The 24,802-nt window shown below is 39.9% G+C and overlaps 1 protein-coding gene across 1 annotated transcript in view; it reads left to right on the forward strand.

Moving 5' to 3' along the window:
- The window catches only part of LOC124545130 (septin-1), a 54,770-nt gene that overhangs the window by 4,732 nt on the left and 25,236 nt on the right, over positions 1-24,802 (forward strand). The window contains exons 3-6 of the mRNA XM_047123956.1: positions 13,907-14,030; positions 14,436-14,570; positions 14,973-15,090; positions 23,427-23,513. Of these exons, the coding sequence (XP_046979912.1) occupies positions 13,907-14,030; positions 14,436-14,570; positions 14,973-15,090; positions 23,427-23,513 (464 nt within the window). The remainder of the gene's footprint in view (positions 1-13,906; positions 14,031-14,435; positions 14,571-14,972; positions 15,091-23,426; positions 23,514-24,802) is intronic.

Raw genomic sequence — 24,802 nt, forward strand, 5'->3', positions numbered from 1 at the left:
AAAATGTGACGACATTGTCAGGACTTGCTTAAATATATCAACAGAGGTGTCATCAAGTAACTGGGAGAGCAGATCTATAGAATATTTGATGAGAATTCACATGAATAATAGCACTACATCAAAGCTTATGATCATATCTCCTTCTCCAAGATGCAAGCATTTAATTCAGCTGATGAGGTTGGTTGGTTGTATTCATGATGTGGTGCACATCGTGACCAATGTTCAGAATAAGGAGGTTGGCCACATGTTTTGCAAGTCTGTAAGTCAGTAGTCCAATTTTTCTTTCGATGGGCTGTAGGGGTGTTGTTTTCTTGTGAACCTTTGGAAGACCACAAAATGTAGGTGATTGTGGTTCCCAAGAGAGAAGTTTTTTAGTGAGAGTCTCTTCCAGTGAAAACTGCTTGAGAAGTTCCAACATCTTTCTCAACATTCTGGATGTTGGGTCTCTCAATAATTTTTATATGTCTCTTCCTCCAGCATCAACTGAATATTTGCATCATAGTTGGCTTGTTCCGTAATGATGACTACATTTCCCTTGTCAGCTGGCAGGACTATGACGAGAGGATCATTGCAAAGTTTGTGAAGACCATTAAACCCAGCTCTTGTCACATTTTAGGTTGGCAGCTGGGATTTTGAGAGAAAACGGCTTGTTTCTCAACAAACTTCATGTTCCACACAACTTATTGTGTCAACAAAAGGGATACTCCATAGTTATGGTGCAAAACTGAGTCCATTTCTAAGAGCTGACATGGCACCTGTTTCAATGTTTCTCATCGTCTCTTTGATAATGATGCGTCCTGTTCTACATTCTGCCCCATGCGGTCGCTGCGAAAATTGGCTGAATTTCCCTTTCTGTCTCTCCACGGTTTTGCTCTGTAATGACCTCTTTTTGTGCCACTGGGCCTGCATCATTACAGTCTGAATTCAAAGTGACTCTGTCAGCTGCGGGTGGACAGCCATCAGCCTGCGGCCCTTTGTTTCCATCTATTTTCTGGTGTGATGAATCCTCTCTCACAGCAGGGCAAAGCTGGCACCACAAAAAATTCTCCTGGCACCAGCATTGTTGGTATGGTGGCTCGTGACAGCAAAGGGTGGAATCACACAGTGTAGTAGGAGGGCTAAGGAGATTAATAAATTTGCCTTCTTAACATGCAGCTTCCCTAAATATTTAATGCTGCACCACATTTCGTCGCCATGGTGGAAACTAATGGCCTCCCACCTGTGGCTGATGGAGTCACTCTCAGCTTTGGATTGGGAATAGATTGATGCAGCCACAGTAGTACAACAGATATCATTACAGTGTAAAACCACAGAGAGACAGAAAGGGAAATTGGGCCAGCTTTTGCAGTGACAGCGTGTAAAACAACAGAGCACATCATTATCTACATAGCGGTGAGAAATATCAACATGGGTGCCATGTCAGCTCTTAAGAAGGGACTCGCTAATTTTACACCCTAACTATGGAGTAGCCCTTTCGCTGACACAATACATTGTGTGGAACATGCAGTTCGCAAGATGCCCTGTGAAACTGCAGAGAAAATTTATCAAGAAACAAGCTGCTTTCTCTCGAAATCCAAGCTGCCAGCCTTGAACGTGACTAGAGCTGAGCGCAATGGTCTTCGCAGATTCCATGATTCTCTCGTCATAGTCCTACTAGATGATAAGGGCAATGCACCGACATCATGGAATGATCTGACTACTATGTGAAGATTCGAATGGTGATGGAGGACGAGACATAACAAAATTATTGATCGAACCACCATCTAGAACACTGAGTAAGTTGTTCGAGCTTCCCAAGCAGCATTCACTGGAAGAGAATGCCATTAAAAATGTTCTCTTTTGGGCATTACGACCATATACATTGTATAGCCTTCCAAAAGTTCACAAGATGAACACAACCCTATTCCCATCGTAAGCACCATTTACCACCAACTTACAAAGTCATGAAACATGTGGCCAGCCTCCTTACTCCAGACATTTGTCTCTGTGTGCACCACATCAAAATATGACAGATTTCATCAGTTGAATTAAATGCTTGTGTCATGCAGGTTCCCATCTAAGATTGTATAGATCTGCTCTCTCAGTTACTTGACGAGAAGGTTGTGAATTTATTTAAGCACACACAACAGCACCATATATTTTTGTATGGTGGAGAAAATCTGAACCATATGGACAGTGTTGCAATGGGAATCTCAGGAGCTCCTGTTATAACCAACCTGTTTATGGAGTACTTTGGGGACAGTGCCCTGGACATAGCTCCTGCGAAGCCTAGTTGCTTTTATCATTATGTTTACAACACAATCATTGGGTAAAGGGCTCGAATAGGCCAGGGACATACTTGTCATGAAGGAATGTTGCCAGCACTTGCCATGAGGTATGATGCGAACAAAGGACGGTTTTCCAGCTCTTTGTGTTATGCAGCCAATGAGAGAGCAGCAGGCAGATGACATGTTTTAAAGATAGTACATTCGGAATTAACAAGGATTATAGATTTAATTGCTCCTTTTATGAATCACAGCTGTTTAAATCATGCTAGTATCTGTAGACCAAGGACAACATTGCAGCCAGTGATATATTCGAAAAAGCAGTGAAATGAAACTTCCTGGCCAATTAAAGCTGTGTGGCGGACAAAGACTCGAACTCAGGACCATTGCCTTTTGCAGGCAAGTGCTCTGCTGTCTGAGCTTCCAAAGCACGACTCATGACCTGTCTTCACAGCTTCAATTCTGCCAATACGTCATTTCTTACCTTCCAAACGCCACAGAAGCTCTTGTGTGCACAAGAGCTTCTGTGAAATTTGGAAGGGGACGAGGTACTGACAGAATTGGAGCTGTGAGGACAGGTCCTGAGTCGTGCTGGGGTTGCTGAGTTGGTAGAGCACTTGCCCATGAAAGACAAAGGTCCTGAGTTCGAGTCTCAGTCCGGCACACAGTTTTAATCTGCCAGGAAGTTTCATATCAGCGCACACTCCGCTGCACAGTGAAAATCTCATTCTGGAAATAGTGAAATATTTCTTTGCTGTGTGTTGCTACACAGTCGATCTGCACGAGCACACTGAATAAGTGGATCATTGTTTATTAATGTACCAAACATGTGACTCTGCTATTGATAAACATTAATCCACCTACCTTTCTCCATGACTGAATTAAAATGTTGGTCCACTTACTCAACGTGACAGCTTTTGCTGTGCTTCCAGATGATTCCATCCATACAAACCCTTGACCCTTTAAGTCATCTCACCACCACATTTGGTACTTTATGTCTCTGCAATTAATCTATGAGAGATGCACCAGTGGACGACATCACCGTGCCGAACTAAATCACTTAAATCAGTCCACTTTATAGCACTTGCTGCCATAATCATAAAATATTTCTCTTGAAACTCGCTGATACAGCAAACAAGCCAATGGTTTCAATTTTGGCACTAGAAATACGTTGCCTCTGTTCTCACCTCTCATTGTTTGTCAAAGAATTGACCCATTCAATATGGAAAACTGACACATTACCATCTTATGAATTGTAGGTAAGCACCATCATGGCTACTGCTGGCCCTGATGTAGACTTTAGACCATTTGTTTTCTTGTCTCATGGACTTGAAAATTCAGGAGAATTTTTGGACCACTTCTGATGGTGCCTTACCATTCCTTGACATCCTTGCCCACCAAAAACACAAATGGAAATCTCAGCCACAGTGTTTATCAAAGACCTACCCACATGGAATGATATCAGCGTGCTAACAGCCATGACCATCCATCACAGAAACGTTCTCTTCTGAGGACCAGGATGCATCAAATGGAAGCAGTCTCAGATGCTGAGTAAACAGCTACAGCAACTACTGATTTCGGAAGCCATTGCTGAAGACACATAAGCACAATGCACCCGAGGAGGCACGAAGCGGCTTCTTTTTTTGCCGTTTTGTGGCTCAGTAACAGGAAGGATTAGCTGGGTCAGGTATGGACTCGATGTTCAGGACTCCAGCAACAATTTGACAACTAGCAAGGCCTGTAAATGACAATGTAGGCCTCAGAATGTCAGGAGTATGTAAAATACTGTGTGTGCATTTGGACATTTGTAGGTCAGATAGACTGTGTTTACTGTTGAACAGCACTTTGTTGATTACAAGGGACTTTTTTTGCCTTTGGTACCCTGAGAAATCGATAGCAGAGCATGCTCTAGAAAACAAACATTGTATTGCACTCAATGAGACGTCTGTTACTTTGCGGACTAATAGTTTCTGAATAGTGTCATAAAAGAAGGCATTGAGATAAAAGATTGTGACAATGCCCTCAATAAAGACAGTGGCCTGCAGTTAAGCATAGCTTGGAACTCTGCTGTTGGAAGGTTAAAGTAGGAGTGCAACAGAAATGGTGCCACATATGGTGCTGGAGTGAGCACCAATGGCGTCAAAGGAGGCAGCGCAGCTGTGTAAGGACGGCAGCAGCAAGCAGAAGACAGTCACCACTTGAGAATGGCCGAGGATTACTCAACTGAAAGCTCATAGATCTTAAACAACTTAACAAAGCTGGAATCTCAAGACAGTTTTATCAGTATATATCACCTTAAAACCATGCATTCACAGATCATCATCTCAGTTAACATATTCACACAGAAAGATTGTGTGCTGGACTGGCATATGTGATACACTACTATATTAAGATGAGAAGTTGTGCTAGTAAAACCTGTTAGTGTATACGTTTCCTTCTTATTTACATATTCCTCCTTTGACCACCCAGCACAGCAGTATAGGACATACAAGATACATTACAGATATAATATATTCAGGTAAATATATAAAACATATGCTAGCTTGCATTGGATAAGGCAGGGACGGAGTAGGAAATTGGCCATGACCTTTGCTCTGGAATCATCGCAGTATTCATCTTAGCAATTTGGGGAACTATGGAAAACGTAGGTAAGGACGGTCAGATAAGAGTTCGAGCCCCAAACTCCCAAATTTTGATCCAGTAGATTAACACTGTGCCATCTCGCTTGGTATACAGTTTGGTGGGAAAACATAAATAGAACCAGAGTACTGCCAAGGAGGTGTGATAGGACCACCATTTTTACATATAAATGATATAGCAGAAAGTGTCAGATGCTCTTTAGGACTGTTTATAGACTTTTCAGTTGTCTGTAACAAAGTAGCAACACCAGAAGACAGTATCAATTTGCAGAATGACCTGCAGACAATTGATGAATGGTGCAGGCTCTGGCATTTGACCCTGAACATAAATAAATGGAATATTGTGCCTACATAGGAAAAGAAGCCACTACTATCTAGGAATAACTACACAGAGTGACCTTAAGTGTAATGACCATGTAAAGCAAATAGTAAGAAAATCAGATGCCAGACTGAGATTCATAGAAAGAATCTTAAGGAAATGGACCTCATCCACAGAGGAAGAGGGTTACAAGGTGATTATTCAACTGGTTCTTAAGTACTATTGATCAGTATGGGATCCTTACCAAGGAGGACTGATGAGAGAGAGAGAGCGAGAGAGAGAGAGAGAGGAGATCCAATGAAGAAGAGCAATGTGTTTCATCATGGGTCACTTAGTGCATGAGTGTTTCTGAGGTAATCAACAAATTCCATTGGCAGACATTATGTGAGAGGCGTTATGAATCATGGAGAGGTTTGCTATTAAAATTTCAAGAGTGCACTGCCCGGGAAGAATTGGACGACATATTATTCTCCCTAGGTACTTTTTGTGTAATGACCCCGATAAGAAAATTTGAGAAATTAGAACCAATACAGAAGCTTACTGACAGTCACTGTTCCCTGTGCCATCGTGATGTAGGAGGTTAGGGGGATCAGTTAGTGATGCCAGTTTTACCTTCCGCCACATATCATTGGGTGGCTTGTGGAGTACAATGAAGATGTGGAACCACATGTATTTACTTGACAATTAGCTTACATCAAGCACAAGAAGCATGTAATAGAGAAGGAATTAACATATTTCATCAAAAAAATATAAGAGGTGTTAGAGATAAAGTTAGTGAACTGCTTATAGATATTGAGTCTGACATTATTGTTATATCGGAGCACCACTTAAATAATTTGACAATTCAGAGGCTTCCTTTACCAGGATACAGATTAGCTGGTTGTATTTCAAGTATTTCTTTGCGGAGTGGGTAGGGAAAAACCATGTACATAAAAAACAGTATTCCATTTGAGTCCGTAGATGTATCACGGCACTGCACTGAGCAGGTATTTGAATGTTCTGCAGGGGCAGTTGAATTTGGTGAAACTAAACTTCTAATTGTTGTTGTTTATAGGTCCTTTAGCTTTGACTTCAAAGCATTTCTGCTCAAGCTATAGAGGGAAGTACCAACAATTAGTTATATGTGGTGACTTCAATATTAATTTTGTATATGATTATGCAAGAAAAAGGATGTTGGTTGATCTCCTAAGCTCATATGACCTGATGCAGACTGTATTTTTTTCAACCAAGAGGCAGGGGAACAGTAGCACAGCCATAGACAATATTTTTATTCTTTCTTCATTACTGGCTGGGTATTCTGTTAGTAAAAGGGTGAATGACCTTTCAGACCTTGATGCACAAATTTTAACACTAAAAGGCTTTTGTACTCAAACAAATGTTACGCATAATTACAAACTATGTAGGAAAGTTAATCCAACAGCAATAGAGAGTTTTTTAAACCTTGTCAAGGAATGAGAGTGGCAGGATGTTTATAGTGCTGATAACATAGATGACAAATATAATGCTTTCCTTAACACATTTCTCATGCTCTTTGAGAGTTATTTTCCATTAGAATGTACTAAATGGGGTACTAACAGTAAAATGCAGCCTGGGTTGCTGACTACTGGGATAAGGATATCATGTAGGACAAAACGGGAATTATATCAAAATGTTAGAAATAGTCACAATCAAGCTACTGTAGCCCATTGCAAACAGTGTTGTAAGGTGCTTAAAAATGTTATTAGGAAGGCAAAGAGTATGTTGTACACAAATAGAATAGCTAATTCACAGGATAAATTTAAAACCATATGGTCAATAGTGAAGGGAGTGTCTGCTCAGCAGCACAAGGTTGATGATATAAAGTCAGTTTGTAGTAAAAATATTTCTGTTTCTGATAAGTCAGATATATGTACAGTATGTAAGAATCATTTTCTGAGCATTACTGGTGAATTAAATAAAAATTTTGTTTCTACAGGGAATCACATAACTCTGTTGAAAAATGGCTTTCGGAGATTGATGTCGGAAATGCTCGTATGTGATACAGACAAGGACTCTCATGCATATGATGGACTGCCTAGCAGAATATTAAAGTACTGTGCTGCACGTTTTAGTGCTGTACTTAGCCATATTTGTAATTTTTCCTTTAAAAATGGTCAATTTCCTGGGCAGTTTAAGTACTCACTAGTAAAGCCACTTTATAAAAAGGAATAATGTAGACAGTATTAGACCTGAAAAGACTAAATGCTGCCATTTTGACTATTAGAATGGTGTCTGAAGTAAATGATCTTACAACACGAAAATTAGCCTACTTTGCATATATTCATTCGCTTGTGTCATATGGTCTTATATTTTGGTGTAACTCTTCTCATTCTCATAGGATATTTTTGGCTGAGAAACGGGCAGTAATTGGTCTAAGTTCGCGAACCTCTTGTCGACCCCTGTTCACTAGTCTGGATATTCTGACATTGGCCTCTCAGTATATATTTTCTTAAACATAAGTGCCACACAGACAACGCACAGCTGACCAAGACCGCCATGGTAAAGCACTGCATCTCACATGGACATGACATGAACTACGATGGCACAAAGGTGTTACAGTAATTGAACACCTTCTGGGGCTGTATCCTCAAAGAGTCAGTGGAGATGCGGCTGGATGACAAACTTTATAAATAAAGACAGTGGTTTCCAGCTAAGCAATGCTTGGGATCCAGCTTTGAGTATGATTAAAACACAACAACAGTCTACATGGAAATCCGCTACTGTCAGGACACCTGAAGAAGAAGAAGAAGAAGAAGAAGCATTGTCACCATGACAGCAGAGTTCTGCAAGCGGCCATGGCCGCGGAAGGACTGCGGCCCATGATCTATCGCAGGGCGCTGCGCTTCCCCCACCACCCAGCCCTGCTCTTCCCCCACCATTGGCCACGGGCCATTTGGAAGCACCCAGACGGAGGCTGTGGGAGAGGGGTGGAGATTAAAGTCGGCATCCATCAGAGATCAATCAGACTCCAAGAACACCTGAAGATGGCAAGAAGTCCGCTTGTTGAAATATCGCGCCTTTTGGATGACGCTACCCAGCTGAATACCTGAGAAATTTTCAAGATTTCTGTAGGCCTGGAAAACCTCAGATTATATATATTGTCATTTTCTAACAATATCAGTTTATTCCCAAGAACTATCAACTTTCACTCAGTTAATACTAGCAGAAATCCAATGTGCATTTGGATTGCACTTCCTTAACTCTTGTGCAGAAAGATGTGCAGTATACGGCTGCATCCATTTGCAATAAGCTGCCACAAGAATTAAAAAATCGCAGCGGTAATCCTCGCACTTTCAAGTTGAAACTGAAGAGTTTCTTCATGGGTCACCCCTTCTACTCTGTTGAGGAGTTCCTTGAAAAATCAAGCCGATTCCTATGTTATATTGTAGATTGCGTTTACTTAAGCTTATGGCTTGACATTTTTTGGATTGATAAACATTTTATTTCGTCTGTTATTACTTCTGTGTTGTAATTTCGTGTACTGACATGTTCCATGTCTTTCAAGATTTGCTACTCAGTTTGGTCCTCCAGAACTAGACGTGTAAATAAATAGATAAACAATAACATTATTAGGACAAGAAATCTTGTTGTATTACACTTCTGAAAAATACACAGGAACACTTGCCAGTTCTACTTCCTCCACTATTATTCTTGTAACAGATTTCCTTCACTGAGGTTGTTTACTGCACTGCATCTGAAACAGAGGAAACAGGAAACCAACAGCAGAAATGTTTGTGTGCAAAGACACACACAGCAAAGTTGGTAACCTGTTAATGGGTTAAAAATATACAGAATAATAAATGAAGGCTTGATGTTTCTGGAAGTTAATATATTTTCTTGCATTGTAGAAACATTTCTCAGGAAGTGCTTTTGTTCCTTTTCAGTGCAGAAAGAGGTTATTAACTATATCTGTGTGAATCATGTAGTGATTATTTGAAAAAACTGAATATCATAAATGTCGTTAGTATTTTGTTGGTAGGTAAATGCATGTTATTTATTTATTTATTCACATAGGAATCATCTTACGGTGATGTAAGATTCGTTGTCATTACAAAGTGAAAATAAATAGCATAAAATATGCTTAGTATATTTTTATGAGAATAGGGTAGGTGGTTGGCCATGGCCTTGCTGGAGGAACCATCATAGCATTTGCCTGAAATGATTTGGGAAAACAAATAAAAATGGCTGAACAGAGCAAACACTATGCTTCCAAATGTGAGGTCAGTGTCTTGAGAATTGCGGTACCTTATATGTACCTAATGTGCAGTGTTCATGAGTACAACGCATGAAGCATACAGCCAATACTCATAGTTTGGTGAGCGTTCATGGTAGTTAAAAAGTACCTCCCTATTAACTGAAGTGTTCAAACCGTTACCTTTCAGCAAAACCTACACTTTGGAACGTGTTGCAGATCAAACTATCACCACATCCTACATTCCAAAAACTAACATAATGCAAAAGAAGTATTGACAGCATTCTCTTTCTGTTTGTGCATGTATATCATCACATGCCACAGTGTTATTACCTCAGCAACGAAGCTGACATCTAGTATTGCTAAGTTCATGTGAACTGTATTTTTGGCGATGTCCACTTCAGTAATTTACCTAGTTTATTTATTTGTTCATCCTTAGACTATTTGGTGCAACAGTATCAGACGTGTCAGGTACGTTACAGAAATGATATATACATAACTAAAACATAAACAAAGTAGGATACGATCTAAAACTGCCTACACAGTAGCGAAGGAGAACTTGTCAGTTGGCGTTGTGAAATAGTGTTACCCAGAAAAGTTGTGATGAACTCCAAGGCATTGTGGAGGATCTCGTGAGGAACAAATCGGGGGTATGAACCTGTGTCTGGAAGCAACATCCAACAATGCTACATAACGTTAAAGTTATAGACACCAGTGCCTGCCATTAGACCACTCCTATGGAAGCAAACATGATTTTGTATGTTGACAGGCCGTAAGCAGAATGTTTTGCAATGTTATTTCTTATTCAGTGGTGTGCAACTGATTGCCATGATCTACAGTGGAGAAGATGGTGCTAGCTGTTGCGTAGATAGGCCTTGTCCCTTATGACTACAGTGTTCCGTTGCCTTGGTGGGTGATGATGAAAACAAGAATTTACATCTGCAGTTTATTTTTATCGTGTGTAAAAAGAAACATTGGAAATTTTAGAGGGTTCGAGGAGAAAGAAAACATGTGAATGGAAACCTGTGTCTGAAACAGACATCCACCGAGCTAACAGAGCATCGCATTCATAGAAGAGAAGACTTTTTTATGGAGCCGCTAGCTCCGCTAGCTCCACTTCTCCACTGGCCATGGTGACAATCAGTCGTGATCACTGAAAAATGAACAACACTGTGGAATGTTCAGCCTATGATCTGTCAGTGTACAAAGTCATATTTTCTGCTGAATGGGTGGCCTAATAGCATGTGCCAACGCCTATAACTTCAGCGTTCTGTAGCATTGTTGGATGATGTTTCTACACACGGGTTCGTATCCTTGATTTGTTCTTCCAGAAACCCTCTACACCCCCTCGAAGCCTGTCAAAACATTTCTGAGACATCCTGTACATAAATACAAAGCCACAGAAGGGTGGGGGTTGGGGGGAGGGATAAATGAGAGTAACGTGCTGTGAATGGTAGGTACAGTCTGTATATATCACTGGGATCTGTATTTGACACTAGAATTTCTACTTATTATTGTTACTGTTAATTGATGAGTATAAGATTGTATGTGATTTGCAATGAGGGAGAATCAATAAACAGCTGTACAATATTTTGTGGTTTTATTATTGGGGAGGTGAATTTAATCTTCAGTTGCGCCTTATGGCTACATATTTAATATGTGCCTCAAAACTTCATGTAACTGGTAACGGTAAAAATTCTGCGTAAGTCAGTGATTTATTTTTACCTTTGCTTTTTATATATATATATATATATATAATGTTAACCATGGTAGGTGTTAATCATTGAGCCTTCCAAAGAAGACATTTTTAAAGACATCAGAACCTGGGTCAAGTGCTTTTCAATAAACCTTGTACTAGTGCAACTGGTTTGGGTATTTTTTCATCTTTTCCTTGTGATGAGTACATTGCTGTTGCGTCCATCCATGTGCAAGATTTTAAAACTTATGATTATTCAATACAGTGTGCTCTTAGAAATGTACAGGGTGATTATGATTAAAGTCAGAATAATGTCAAATTGTAACGGAATATTATCGGAGAGGGGAGAAAACATGTCAGAAGAAAAATAAATAGTTACAAAATGTAGCAATAGATGGTGCTGTAAGCACCATAATTTAATAATGGTTGAGTACAAATGGAAAATGAAAGATACAACAATGCCTAAGGTGTACGTTTGACGTTAAACAAACTGTACTAGACAGTGTGTGTGGATATACAGGCATGATACTGTTAGTTACATTAAGCCCATCCACCCTGGCAAGGCCACACCACATTGGATAGGAAAAATCAGTTTTTAATTGTCCTGAGGCCTAAAACCGAATAGAAGCATCACCCACATTGGTTTTTAATTGTCCTGAGGCAAAAAAACACAAAAATCATCAATCACATCAGTTTTTAACTGTCTTGAGCCCAAAAACTGCATAAAAAGCATCAATCAAAATCAAATCAGATTATTAATTTCTGTGCGACTGGTGCAAAACATGTTCAATATGCTGTCCACCATTTCTGGAATAAGTTGAAATCGAGAAACAACATGTTCCACAACTGACCAAAGTGTTTCTGAGCTCACATTCAGAATGTGTTGCGCAATGCATGCCTTTAATGCAGCTAAGTTTGCAATCAGAACACTGAATAGAACATCTTTCAGATAGCCCCACAGCCAGAAGTTACAGGGATTAAGATCAAGTGATCGGTACAGCCATGCTGTGGGGAGACGGCAGCTGATAATTCTAGCATTTCTGAAATGGCGCTTCAGCAGCTGCTTAACTGGATTTGCAATGTGCGGAGGTGCGACATCTTACATAAAAATGATCACATCCACGCTGTTGGAGAGCTGGAGTGATGTGGTTGTGCAAAAGACACTCATAGTGCTTACTAGTGATGGTACAGGTAACAGAACCGGAACCACCTGTCTCTTCGGAAAAATATGGCGCTACAATAAATGATGCCATAAATCCGCACTACACAGTGACCTTTCCAGGATGAAGTGGTACTGGTTGATTTGCATGTGGATTTTCCATTGCCCATATTCAACAGTTCTTTATATTGACATATCCTGTCATATGGAAGCGGGCATAATCTATCCTCAAAATCTTCCACGGCCAATCATTGTCCATTTCCATGTGAGCAAGAAATTCTAAAGCAAAGGTCTCTCTTGCTGGCAGGTCAACAGGAAGCAATTCATGCACATGGGTAATTTTGAATGGATAACAAAGGAGGATGCTGTGTAGGATTTTATGCATTGTGCTCACGGTTATGTCCGATGTTCGGGCAATTCTCTGTGCACTACACGTTTGCACACCACCACTCGTTTCCTCTTGCATTGCTGTGGCCACTGCTGCAACTGACGTTGAATCAATTCGTTTCCTCCCTATAACAGATTGCACACCAAAAGAACCTGTCTTTTTGAATTGCTGAATCATTTTCTCCAGACTCACGGCAGTCATCGGACCAACGCCTTTTTTCAAACCCTTCAGTGTCCTGAACTTCTGCAGAGTGACGTGTGCACAGTCATCATTCTTGTAATACAGCTTTACAAGCAGAGAGGGATCCTGCATTGAGACAGTCGTGGGCAATGTCATAGACGCGAAAGGAAGAAAAGCCGTGTACCCAGCGTGTTTATACCAACTTTTATGGGTAGTGTGCATGACAGGTGTTTTTATTTATATATTTCAACACATACAGTGCCATCTATTGATCAATTTTCACATAATTTTTTTTTTCTTCTCCGTGTGTTTTCCCTGTTCTCCAACAATATTCTGTCACAATTTGGCGTCATTCTGACCAGTGTTTTTTTTCTACGGTGTTTACAAAGTTTAACTTTAATTATAATCACCCTGTAGTACAAATTAAAGTATTATATCAAAAATGTAAGTCAATACTTTGTTGCAGTCATTATACATGACATCCTACATTGGAATAGTGACAAGATTGTAAAGAATTCAATACATTAAGTTGTGGCTCTTGCAAAAGTCATGTAATATTTTATTTCTCCTGGTATATTAGTTTTATCGGACAATAATGGCTGCATGTGAAGGTGTTTCGAAGTTGAAAGTATTCTGTTCTGTTCTGTTGTAGTTTTAGATGTTACATTATCAGTAGGCGAATGTCATCACATGCAGATTAAAGACAAAGTTATTGTAACAAATAGTGTTTCAAACATTAGCAGATTCCTGACTGACCTTAACTAATATGTGTGTTTTAATCTTTGCCCGAGACTCTTCAGATCCCCATCCAGCCATACTGGTTTAGGATTTCTTTGGTTTCCTGAAACTGTGTAAAGCAAGTGCTGTAATAATTCTTTTGGAAAGGATTCTGCCAAATTCCTTCTCCAGTAAGAGCTTGTGCACCATCTGTAGTGACCTCCTTGTGATTAGGATGTTAAACCATAATCTTCTTTCCTTCCTCATTACATTTAATACAATACTAAAACAGCTTTGTCAAACGCAATTTGATGAAAACTGTTCAATATTGCAGAAAAAACACACCAGACTGTGAAGCTAGATGCATCAACAGTGGAAATAGAAGAGAGAGGTGTGAAGCTCCGGCTTACTGTTGTTGATACACCAGGATACGGAGATGCAATTGATAATACAGATTGGTAATGCTAAAATTTATGTCAGATCTTTCTGCTTGCCATTTGTATCAATATTGTATTACTTCATGCATTATATTTTCTTAGCTTTTTTTTATTTATTTTTTTATTTTTACACAAGTTGTGTTTAACATGAAATTGAGAATTTTCAGGACATTCTTCTTAAATGTCTTACAAAACAGTGATCATTTCATATAATTAAAAATTAATTTCAACCTTCTTGCTAACCACAATATTTTTGCTTGAACTTTTTTTTTCCTTCTGTAGTCTATTTTCGTAGTAGCAGAGAAATGTCAAATCATTAATTACATAGTACTGCATTATAGAAGGTTTTAGTTTTGATGCTTCCTCATTAGCTGAAGAGATATTCTACCTCTACTGTTGGAAATATATTTATTTTTTATTTTTCAGTTTCCATGAAATAATCAAATATATTGATGACCAGTTTGAGAGATTTCTTAGGGATGAAAGTGGTTTGAATCGCAGAAATATAGTGGACAACAGGATACATTGTTGTTTTTATTTCATATCTCCATTTGGTCATGGGTAAGCAAAATAAAAAGTAACTGTGATGATAAAATTATTATTGTAAGCTTGTGTGTTTTTATTATACTTTTTTAGCTACAGATATGCTTTCTTATACTGCAAAAATCATGTGTAGTTTCAGCTTCCTTTTGTGAGGTTTATTCTGGAAATTTTCTTCGCATCTCACAAAAGTAGTCTCCATATTTTATGCAATAGTCCACTTACTTGAGCAACTTGGATAATGCTTGGGTAGGTTATTGTCGTGCTTATTTAAGTGTGGCAGTGGTGACTATTTGCAATTGTGAAAGTGTATGTCATTCTTACAATGATGAACATCAGTTTTGATTTATTGTAATTAGAGTTGCATTGGAAAAAATGTTGTGTACTGTTATATGTTTATTTCAACTATTTCGTCTGTTACAGATTGAAGCCTCTAGATATAGAATTTATGAAGCAACTACACAATAAAGTCAATATAGTGCCTGTTATTGCGAAAGCTGATGTATTGACAAAGAAGGAAGTTTCACGTTTGAAAAAGAGGGTAAGTGTGATTAGTAATTTCTTTCAGAACATGTCTGAATTTTTCAATCTGCTTCAATGTCGCGTGATCGATGCATGGTTCTTAGGTTCACATAACGATACACTACATCTACATCTACTTGATTACTCTGCTATTCACAATAAAATGCCTGGCAGAGGGTTCAGTGAACCACCTTCAAGCTGTCTCTCTACCATTGCACTCTCGAACTGCGTAGGGGAAAAGCAAGTGCTTAAATTTTTCTGTGCGAGCCCATATTTCTCGTATTTTACCATGATGATCATTTCGCCCTATGTATGTGGATGCCAACAGAATGTTTTCGCAATCAGAGGCGGAAACTGGTGATCGCAATTTCATGCGAAGATCCCGTCGCAACGAAAAACGCCTTTGTTTTAATGATCGCTACTCCAGTTCACATATCATGTCTGTGACACTGTCCCTCCTATTTCGCAATAGTACAAAACAAGTTGCCCTTGTTTGTACTTTTTTGATGTCATACATCAGTCCCACCCAATGCGGATCCCACACCGCACAGCAATACTCCAGAACAGGGCGGACAAGCGTGGTGTAAGCGGTCTCTGTAGAAGACCTGTTGCACCTTCTAAGTGTTCTGCCAGTGAATCACAGTCTTTGGTTTTCTCTACCCACAGCATTATCTATGTGATCCCTCCAATTTAGATTATTTGTCAATTGTAATCCCTAGGTATTTAGTTGAATTTACAGCCTTCAGATTTAGTGTGACTTATTGTGTAATCAAAATTTAGCATATTTCTTTTAGTACTCATGTGAATAACTTCACACTTTTCTTTATTCATGGTCAATTGCCACTTTTTGTGCCATACAGATATCCTATCTAAATCATTTTGCAATTCACTTTGGTAATCTGATGACTTTACAGGTCAGTAAATGACAGCATCATCTGCAAACAATCTAAGACGGCTACTCAGTATGTCTCCTATGTCGTTAATATAGATCAGGAACAATAGAGGGCCTATAACCTACCTTTGGGAATGCCAGATATTTCTTCTGTTTTACTCGATGACTTTTCGTGTATTTACTATGAACTGTGACCTTTCTGATAGAAAATCGTGAATCCAGTCACACAGCTGAGGTGATATTCCATAGGCACATAGTTTGGTTAAAAGACGCTTATGAGGAACGGTGTTGAAAGCTTTCTGGAAATCTAAAAATATGGAATCAATCTGACATCTCCTGTTGATAGCACTCATTACTTTATGAGTATAAAGAGCTAGTTGTAGTTTGCAAGAACAATATTTTCTGAATCCATGCTAACTATGTGTTGATAAATCGTTTTCTTCGAGGTACTTCATAATTTTTGAATACAGCATATGTTCCAAAACCCTACTGCAAATTGACATTAGTGGTATAGGCCTGTAATTCAGCGGATTACTTCTACTTCCCTTTTTGGGTACTGGTGTGACTTGAACAATTTTCCAGCCTTTACGTATGGATCTTTCTGTGAGCAGGCAGTTGTATATAATTGTTAAATATAGAGCTATTGTATCAGCATACTCTAGAGGAACCTGACTGGTATACAATCTGGACCGGAGGCCTTGCCTCTATTAAGTGATTTAAGCTGCTTTTCTACACCGAGGATATCTACTTCTGTGCTTCTCATCTTGCCAGTTGTTCTTGATTGGAATTCAGGAATATTTACTTCATCTTCTTTTGTGAAGAGTTTTGACAAACCGTGTTTAATAACTGTCATCATTGACTTCACTGTTGTTATCACACAGTGAAGGTATTGATTGTGTCTTGGCACTGGTGTGCTTTATGTTAACCAGAATCTCTTTGGGTTTTCTGCCAGATTTTGAGACAGAATTTTGTTGTGGGAATTATTAAAAGCATCTCGCATTGAAGTATGCACTATATTTTGAATTTCAGCAAAACTAGGTTTCAAGACTTCAGTTTTTTACTGTTTAATTACTGTGCACCCAAGTGGACTTACCTGCAGTGACACCTTGGAAAGAGGGGATGTGGAATGGAAAGGCCGGAAGGATTATGGCAACTGGGGCCACGGTGGGAATGGGGGGGGCAAGAGAGAGGGGAGAGATGATGTGTTGGTAACAGTATGATTTTGGAATGGGGTGGGTGGGGGGGGGCTTAGAGAGAGAGAGAGAGAGAGAGAGAGAGAGAGAGAGGACTACCGTGTGTAGATGTGGCAAGAGGGGATGGATGGAGAGTGGAAATTAACAGGAGCAAAAAGCAAGTGGGTAATGGAATAAGAAGAGAAAGGAGACTAACAGGGGTTTAGACCAGAGGTATTTTGGCAACTGAATAATGGTAGAAGCACAGTTATCATCTACATAGTTCAGAATGAAGATTTGGAGGGAGAGTGTATCCAAATGGTATAGGTACTGAATAATCTGTTAAAGTCACTGATGTGCAGCCAAGTTCAGTAACTTGGAGGCTGACTGCATTGTTGGCCATTGTTTGGCTGTGCCCATTCTTACCAGTTGACAACATATTGTCACAATAACATTGAAATGTTGCATGATTGTTACAGAAAAGCTCATACATGGCATGGCTGCTTTCGCGCTTGGAGCTAATTGTGAAAAGACGGGAAATGCCTGTGACTGGACTGCAGTTGGAAGAGGTTGGTGGGTGTATAGGACAGGTCTTAAACTTTCATTGTTAACAGGAAAATAACTAGGTGACAGGGCAACGTACATTCACAAGATTTCATGCAAACGTGACGTCATTTTGATGTCCCACACAGTTATCAAAGACCACAGGAACTGCTGTCAACTTTCATTAATGTTCGGTACGGGTGCACGGGAGGCACCGTATTGGTTTCCATAAATGCATATCGTAACTTGCATATCATTAAAATATGCCATTTCAAGATAATGGCACTCTACATATTACAAAATTGTTAAGGCTTTTGTGGCCACTAGTTGCAAACTGGCTATTGGCTTCTGTCTCGGGTTCTTCTGTTGACATTATGTGGGGCAGGTGGAGAAATCAATATTGGCAGAGCATGCACTGTGTGAGACCAACCACGTAGTAAAATTAGCCAACATGGAAGATCTGGCTGTAGAGAAGCACTGTCACACCTGCATGTTCAGAGAGGCTATAGAAATACAAAAGCACGAGAATAGCTTCAACAAGAAAGAAGAAAGTATAAGGTAAACGGATCCTGACTTCCCATGCTGCAGTGAATGACTGTCGGAGGTAGCAAGAGGAGAACCGAACTGGAAATGGCCTCAGAGAAGCCCTTGGACATTGGCACACCAGGTACATATAGTCTGCAGCCGTGAGCTCAGCTCCAGTTCACCACCAGCAATGTCAGCCACTCATGCTGGCAGAACTTCAGTAAAATCATCAAACGAATGTCAGCCGAAGAACCTGAGACAAGAGCCACTAGGCAGTTTGTCGACTCTACATATTGATTAAAATATGTTGTTCTTAGTGTGATTTGTTATAATTAAACGCTATATAATGATGTATCAACAGTGAGCTTTAAACTACTGTAAAAAGGCTGAATGTTCTCTAGTTCATTGTGGAGAAATAGTTATGTGCATGGATTTGTGAACTGTTCGCAGGAGAGCTTCTGTAAAGTTTGGAAGGTAGGAGACGAGGTACTGGCAGAAGTAAAGCTGTGAGGACGGGGCTTGAGTCGTGCTTGGGTAGCTCAGTTGGTAGAGCACTTGCCCGTGAAGGGCAAAGGTCCCAAGTTCAAGGCTCGGTCCGGCACGCAGTTTTAATCTGCCAGGAAGTTGGATTAAATGCTGGATGGCTTCAGCTGCTTCGTATTAGGAAAAATAGTTTGTACATCTTTTTCAGTAAGTTTAAGAGTTAATTCTTGTCAACACTTTATCTCCCTTATTCAGAACCAAGTCCACATGAAGGCAGAACTTTACACATTTATAAACAATGTAACTTAGAGGTTAAGTATCCTGTAGTAAAGAAACAGCTTAACCTCCGGTTCTCGCTACTTGCGGTGAATGTTATTGTTTTGAATGTGATATATTCTCACATGTTGTGAAATGTGAATCAAATGATCGTTAGTCGATAGACAGCTCCTTTTGTCTTCGATTCAGCATGTGATGTCAAAATGACATCGAATTTGCATGAAGTTTTGTGAACTGTAGGTTTCCCTACGGGGCAGTATTGGGAGTATGGGTGGAAAGGGATGGAGTAATATATAGCATAGATGGATAGGGAAGATATAGGAAGAAACACTCCGTGAAAGGAAAACTGCAAACAGTTGTTCGTAGGTGCAGGTCAGTGAAGATAGATTGCCCTTTAATGGGAGTATCGCAACCAGCCACGTTGGGACTGCCGGTAAGGAAGCCACTGGAGTTGACAGCTTGAGAAAAGGCAAAAGGAGTTTAATAAGGAATAGAAAAATCCTTATGTTGTAATATATTCTGTGTTGTTATGCAACCACTGTATCATCTAAATCAAAGAGAAATCCCTGCAGGCACAAAAGATATGGGATGTCCCAAACTTTTATGTTGTCGGTACTGTTTTAAAACAGAGAGAATAATCAATGTGTATCTATAAATGACAAGAAAATGGATGGCCTAAGGCGACTTTACCATTCCTACCAAGAGAAGAGGTCATCCAGTGCTTGTACACTGTCACATTCAGTTGGCAAACATGGGCAAAGAATGAAACTTGTGTGGGATTACATAATATTGAGAAAGCCCATATGTTCACTACATGCAATTTAACATAATGTCAAGAAAACATATCGTGATCATCCAGCGTGCATTGAGACTCTTCCCTCTACGTTCATTTTAACAAAAAATGGGAAGAAAACCAGAATTTCAGCATAATTTTAAGACATGGAATGCTTTTTCTATCTTCTGAAAAGTTGAATGTTTTGGACAGGTGGGTATTGTCAGTATTGCCATTCAATTTGTGTCACATTTTTCAGATGGATGTGTAGTTTTTTGGAGATAATGGACTTCAGCAATATGTTTTTAATAGTGTGTTTTGTAAGTGCGAATGTCGAATGGCTGCTAGACACTTTCAGCCACATGTCACCTTACATCATGACCATGATGGTACAGAATAATAATGAGGTCAGGATTGGTTTTAAGATCATGAATAGCTACTCATTCCATAGATAGGATTTTAGTTTCTATGGATAGGAATTTTGGGATAGAAAGTGAAGCCTGGTGGGAAGTGAGAAATTCGTAGGTAGTTTAAAAATGTTTGCACTGCGAATGACCAAGGTGTAATACATCTAATGTACACCAACCTGGTATCTCATACTGCAGTCCACTCACATACATTTCCTGTCCAATTAAAGGTAGAGACATGTGAAAGCAATCACATTATTTATAGCTGTTCTGCAGTGGTCTGCTTGAATGTATTGCAACCAGGCTAACTATAGAAAAGAGAACCCAATCTAAGAGTGTAAACATTTAGCGTCAGCTCAACCAGCTGATGCTGATATATTCATAATTTTCAGACGCTGCCCCCCACACTCACCCACCAGTGTGGTGCAATTGTGTATTGTGCATGGTAAACGCACAAGTATCATGAACAGAAAGTGATGTGGTGTGTCTGCTAGTCATTGTGTGTGGACTAGATGGGAGCCTCTGAAATTATCAAGTAACATACAAAACTTAAAAAGTTTCTTTGAAAGATGTCCTGAAGCATTGTTCTTAATGAATGTTATGTGTTCTTGTGATAAAAAGTTGGCAGTCGTTGAAGAAGACTCAGAATGAGCACATCTACAGTATACTTTGTTAATAAATAATTTAATTGAAGAGGTTAAACAAATGTTTGAGTGGAAGTATTATTGTTAGTGACTGTTAAGTGTAGGGGGTGTGGAGGTGCTCTGGTGGAGAATGGTGGGACGGGGTGAGGGTGAGTAAAAAGCCACTTAATGGCGGTAGAAGCCCTTTATTACTTTCAAACAATTTATATTAGTAGCTCAAGCCCGCATCTGATGGCCACTGCACAGCAGCCATCGAATCACAGACCTAGTTGTTGAATCGTTATTGTGAAGATGCTTGCAGCACCTACACCCAGCACCGACCATGTGTGGCATGACTTTGTGTGATAAGCAATTTCGGCTGGTGGCTGAACAGCATCAGGAGCTGATACAGCAGACTGATACGGTCAGGCCAAATGCGGTACAGGTTGGTGGCATCTGATGTTAGCAGACACCCTGTGTCTCAGTGCTGGGGTTGGACCTCCTGGCAGGTGGTCATGCCAGGATGCCAGTGCAATAGTAGCACAGTAGCGACATCTCATAACCGGACACTGTGATGGACGCCAATGTGATGACTTGACTATTCAGTGGCCTGCATGCCTAGATGGCCAAAGTTTACACATGTCAAAGCAGGTTTGTTGTGGTGTTGCTGCTGCAGATGTTGTGTATGTCAAGTGGCAAAGTGTTCTGGATTTAGGTAATTAGACAGGCACAGACTGATTGATGGGCAGTGGCGCTCAGTGGGTGCCACGTTGTAATGCTCTGCCATTGTATTGTGGCAAGTGTCCTTTTTATGGCACCAAACTGTCATGTTTAGACTTGCATAGTTAAACAAGAAAAGATACTTATATGTTGAGGAATATTAAATTCAATGTGGAATGTGAAGATTGTATGTAAAAGTTAAGAAAATAATCACAAAAGAAGAGAGTAGTAAATTGAAAGTTCATAGTAATACAGGAAAATTTTTGAAGAATTGATTCCCTCACACCAATTTCGGATACTACTGAACGTCTCACAACCAACAAATTCATTTGCTGTGCCATTTTGGGTTCCACGCTTCTCTTGTATTCAGCACTATCTCTCTAAATTACACAGGTGGAAACCATCCCTTCAATTATATCTCCATGTCACAGTGCTGTCACCCTAAAACTACATTAATTTTGTTCTTCAGCCCTTATCCTTTCCTTTGCTGCCATAAGCTTTCCTGGTGGTCATGTGTGTGTCTTCTGTGCCTGCACATGTGTGTGAATGGTGTGTGTGTCTATTTTAGTGGTGAAAGCTGTGGTCACAAGCTTTATGTACATGTCTTTTAATTGTGCCTGTCTGCAACTTAACGTGTCTTCTTTACAGCAAGTAGCAGTCTATCTTTTCCTACATTATATGATCTACACTGAGGTATTAAAAGTTATGGGATACCTCCTAATATTGTCAGACCTCCTTTTTCCCTCTGTAGTGCAGCAGCTCGACATGGCATGGACTCACTAAGTCATTGGAAGTCCCCTCCAGAAATATTGAGCCATACTGCCTCTGTAGCCATCCATAATTACGAAAGTGTTGCTGGTGCAGGATTTATTCCCAAATTGACCTTTTGATTATGTCCCATAAATGTTAGATGGGTTACATGTTGGCTAGTCTGGGTGGCCAAACTATTCCCTAAAATTGTGGCTCAGTGACATTACTTCATTGTTTGGGAGCATAAAGTCCATGAATGGCTGCAGATGGTCTCCAAAGAGCCAAACGTAACCATTTCCATCCAGTGATTGGTTCATTTGGATCAGAGGACCTAGTGTATTCCATGTAACCAGCCCACACCATTATGGAGCCACCACCAGCTTTCACAGTGCTTCGTTGGCAACTTGGGTCCGTGGCTTCATGGGATCTGCGTCACACTTGAACCCTACCATCAGCTCTTACCAACTGAGATTGGGGCTCATCTGACAAGACCCTGGTTTTCCAGTCATCTAGGTGCAACCGATATGCTTATGAGCCCAGGACAGGCGCTGCAGGTGATGTCGTGCTGTTGGCACTGTCGGCACTAGTGTCGGTTGTCTGCTATGGTATCCCGTAACACCAAATTTTTCTGCACTGTCCTAATGCATGCATGTGTCATATATCCCACATTGATTTCTCTGCTTATTTCACACAATGTTGCTTCTCTGTTAGCACTGACAACTCTATGAAAATGCTGCTGCTCTCGGTCATTAAGTGAAGAGCATTGGCCACTGCATTGTCTGTGGTGAGAGGCAATGCCTGGAATTCGGTATTCTCGGCAGACTCTTGACATTCTGGATCTCAGAACATGGAATTCCCTAACGATTTCCTAAATGGAATGTTCCATGCATCTAGCTCCATCTACCATTCCATGTTCAGAGTCTTAATTCCAGTCATGCGGCCGTAGTCATGTCAGAAACCATGTCACATGGGTCACCAGGGTGCAAATGACAACTCCACTGATGCACTGCTCTTCTATACCTTGTGTACATCATACTACCACCATTTGCACATGTGCTTATCACTATCCTATGACCTCCGTGACATCAGTGTATATTAATAGCTTCATAAACTTTCCTCAGTATTTTATCAAAGTTTTGTTCGCATGATCTTGTAGCAAATCGTACAGTTCTAATAACTTTCATTTTCGCAGGTACTGGAAGAAATTGAAAGCAACGGCATCAAAATTTATCCACTGCCTGATTGTGATAGTGATGAAGATGAAGATTACAAAGAGCAGGTATTACTGAAGCCATAAGCAGTTTCTTTTATTCACGTAATCAATGTATGTACACACTTTACTACCATGTGCACCCTATTATCCTAAAGTCATCATATCAGTAAAGGAGGAAAATGATAGATCATTTTAAGGTTGCGTTATGCTGCCCCCTCAATATTTGCCCCTGGCCGGGACGTCGTGCTGATGATGAAACAAGTACACAGAGTCTTACCTCTGCATTTAACTTGCACCATCACTGCTCGCTACGATCGTTGCCGGGTGAGGATATCGAGCTGTTTTGTGTTTCGAGCAGTAACCATTACCATCCATCCTGAAACTTGAGCCGTGATCAACTGCTTCAAATTCACTGTAGCAAGCTCCTTGTTTTGCGGTTTCCCACATATCATACTACTTCTACAGCTCCATCTGCATCCATACTCTTCAAACTTCCGTGAAGTTTGAGGTAGAGGGTACTTTTCCATTGTACCATTTATTCTTAAAGTTTCTTCCCATTCCATTCATGTATGGAGTGCGGGAAAAATGACTTCTCAGATGCCTCTGTGCATGCTGTAATTAGATTATTCTTCTCTTCACAATCACTGCAAGTGTGATACGTAGGTAGCTGTCATACAATCCTAGATTCCTCACTTAATACTAATACTTGAAACCTGCCAACTGTAGTTCTTCTGCATTTCTGTGAGTGTCTCTTGTGGATCAATCAAATATGTGACCAATGATGCTGCCCCCTGTTATATACTTCCATTGTCTGCAGATAGTCTTATTTTGAATGGATCCCACACACTTGAGCACTGTTCTTGTAGAAAACTGCTTCTTCTTTGTAATGGATAATATTAAGTGTAATAATTTTTGGTAATTAGTCCCTGTGTTTCAACTAATTTATAATTTTTTCATCAGAATATCTACATGAAAATGTGCAAGTGGCACATGCAGTACATGAAATAAATGTGGATAAAAACTGACAAAATATTGCCTCAGAGTGAGTACCCCTACAAATTGCTTTCAGCAGAAATTACATTAATTATTTGGGATCAGACCTTCATATCTTAAACAATTCTGGTACAATAATATTTAAAGTAAACTGGAAAATATGTTGTGACATTTGTAACTGTCTCAAAAAATGCTCTGTTTATTTTTGAGTTGTTATTAGACCTGATGAAAGTATCTGCAGTGTGGATGGTCTACAATCAAAGGATGCATCCACACCGATTTTTATTTTTACTGTCATTAACGCCATTTCTGGCATGAATCAACCACCGTTATTGTCACTCGATGATGCAGAGAACATAGTT

This window comes from Schistocerca americana, chromosome 8, assembly GCF_021461395.2.
Source record: "Schistocerca americana isolate TAMUIC-IGC-003095 chromosome 8, iqSchAmer2.1, whole genome shotgun sequence".
NCBI lineage: Eukaryota > Metazoa > Arthropoda > Insecta > Orthoptera > Acrididae > Schistocerca > Schistocerca americana.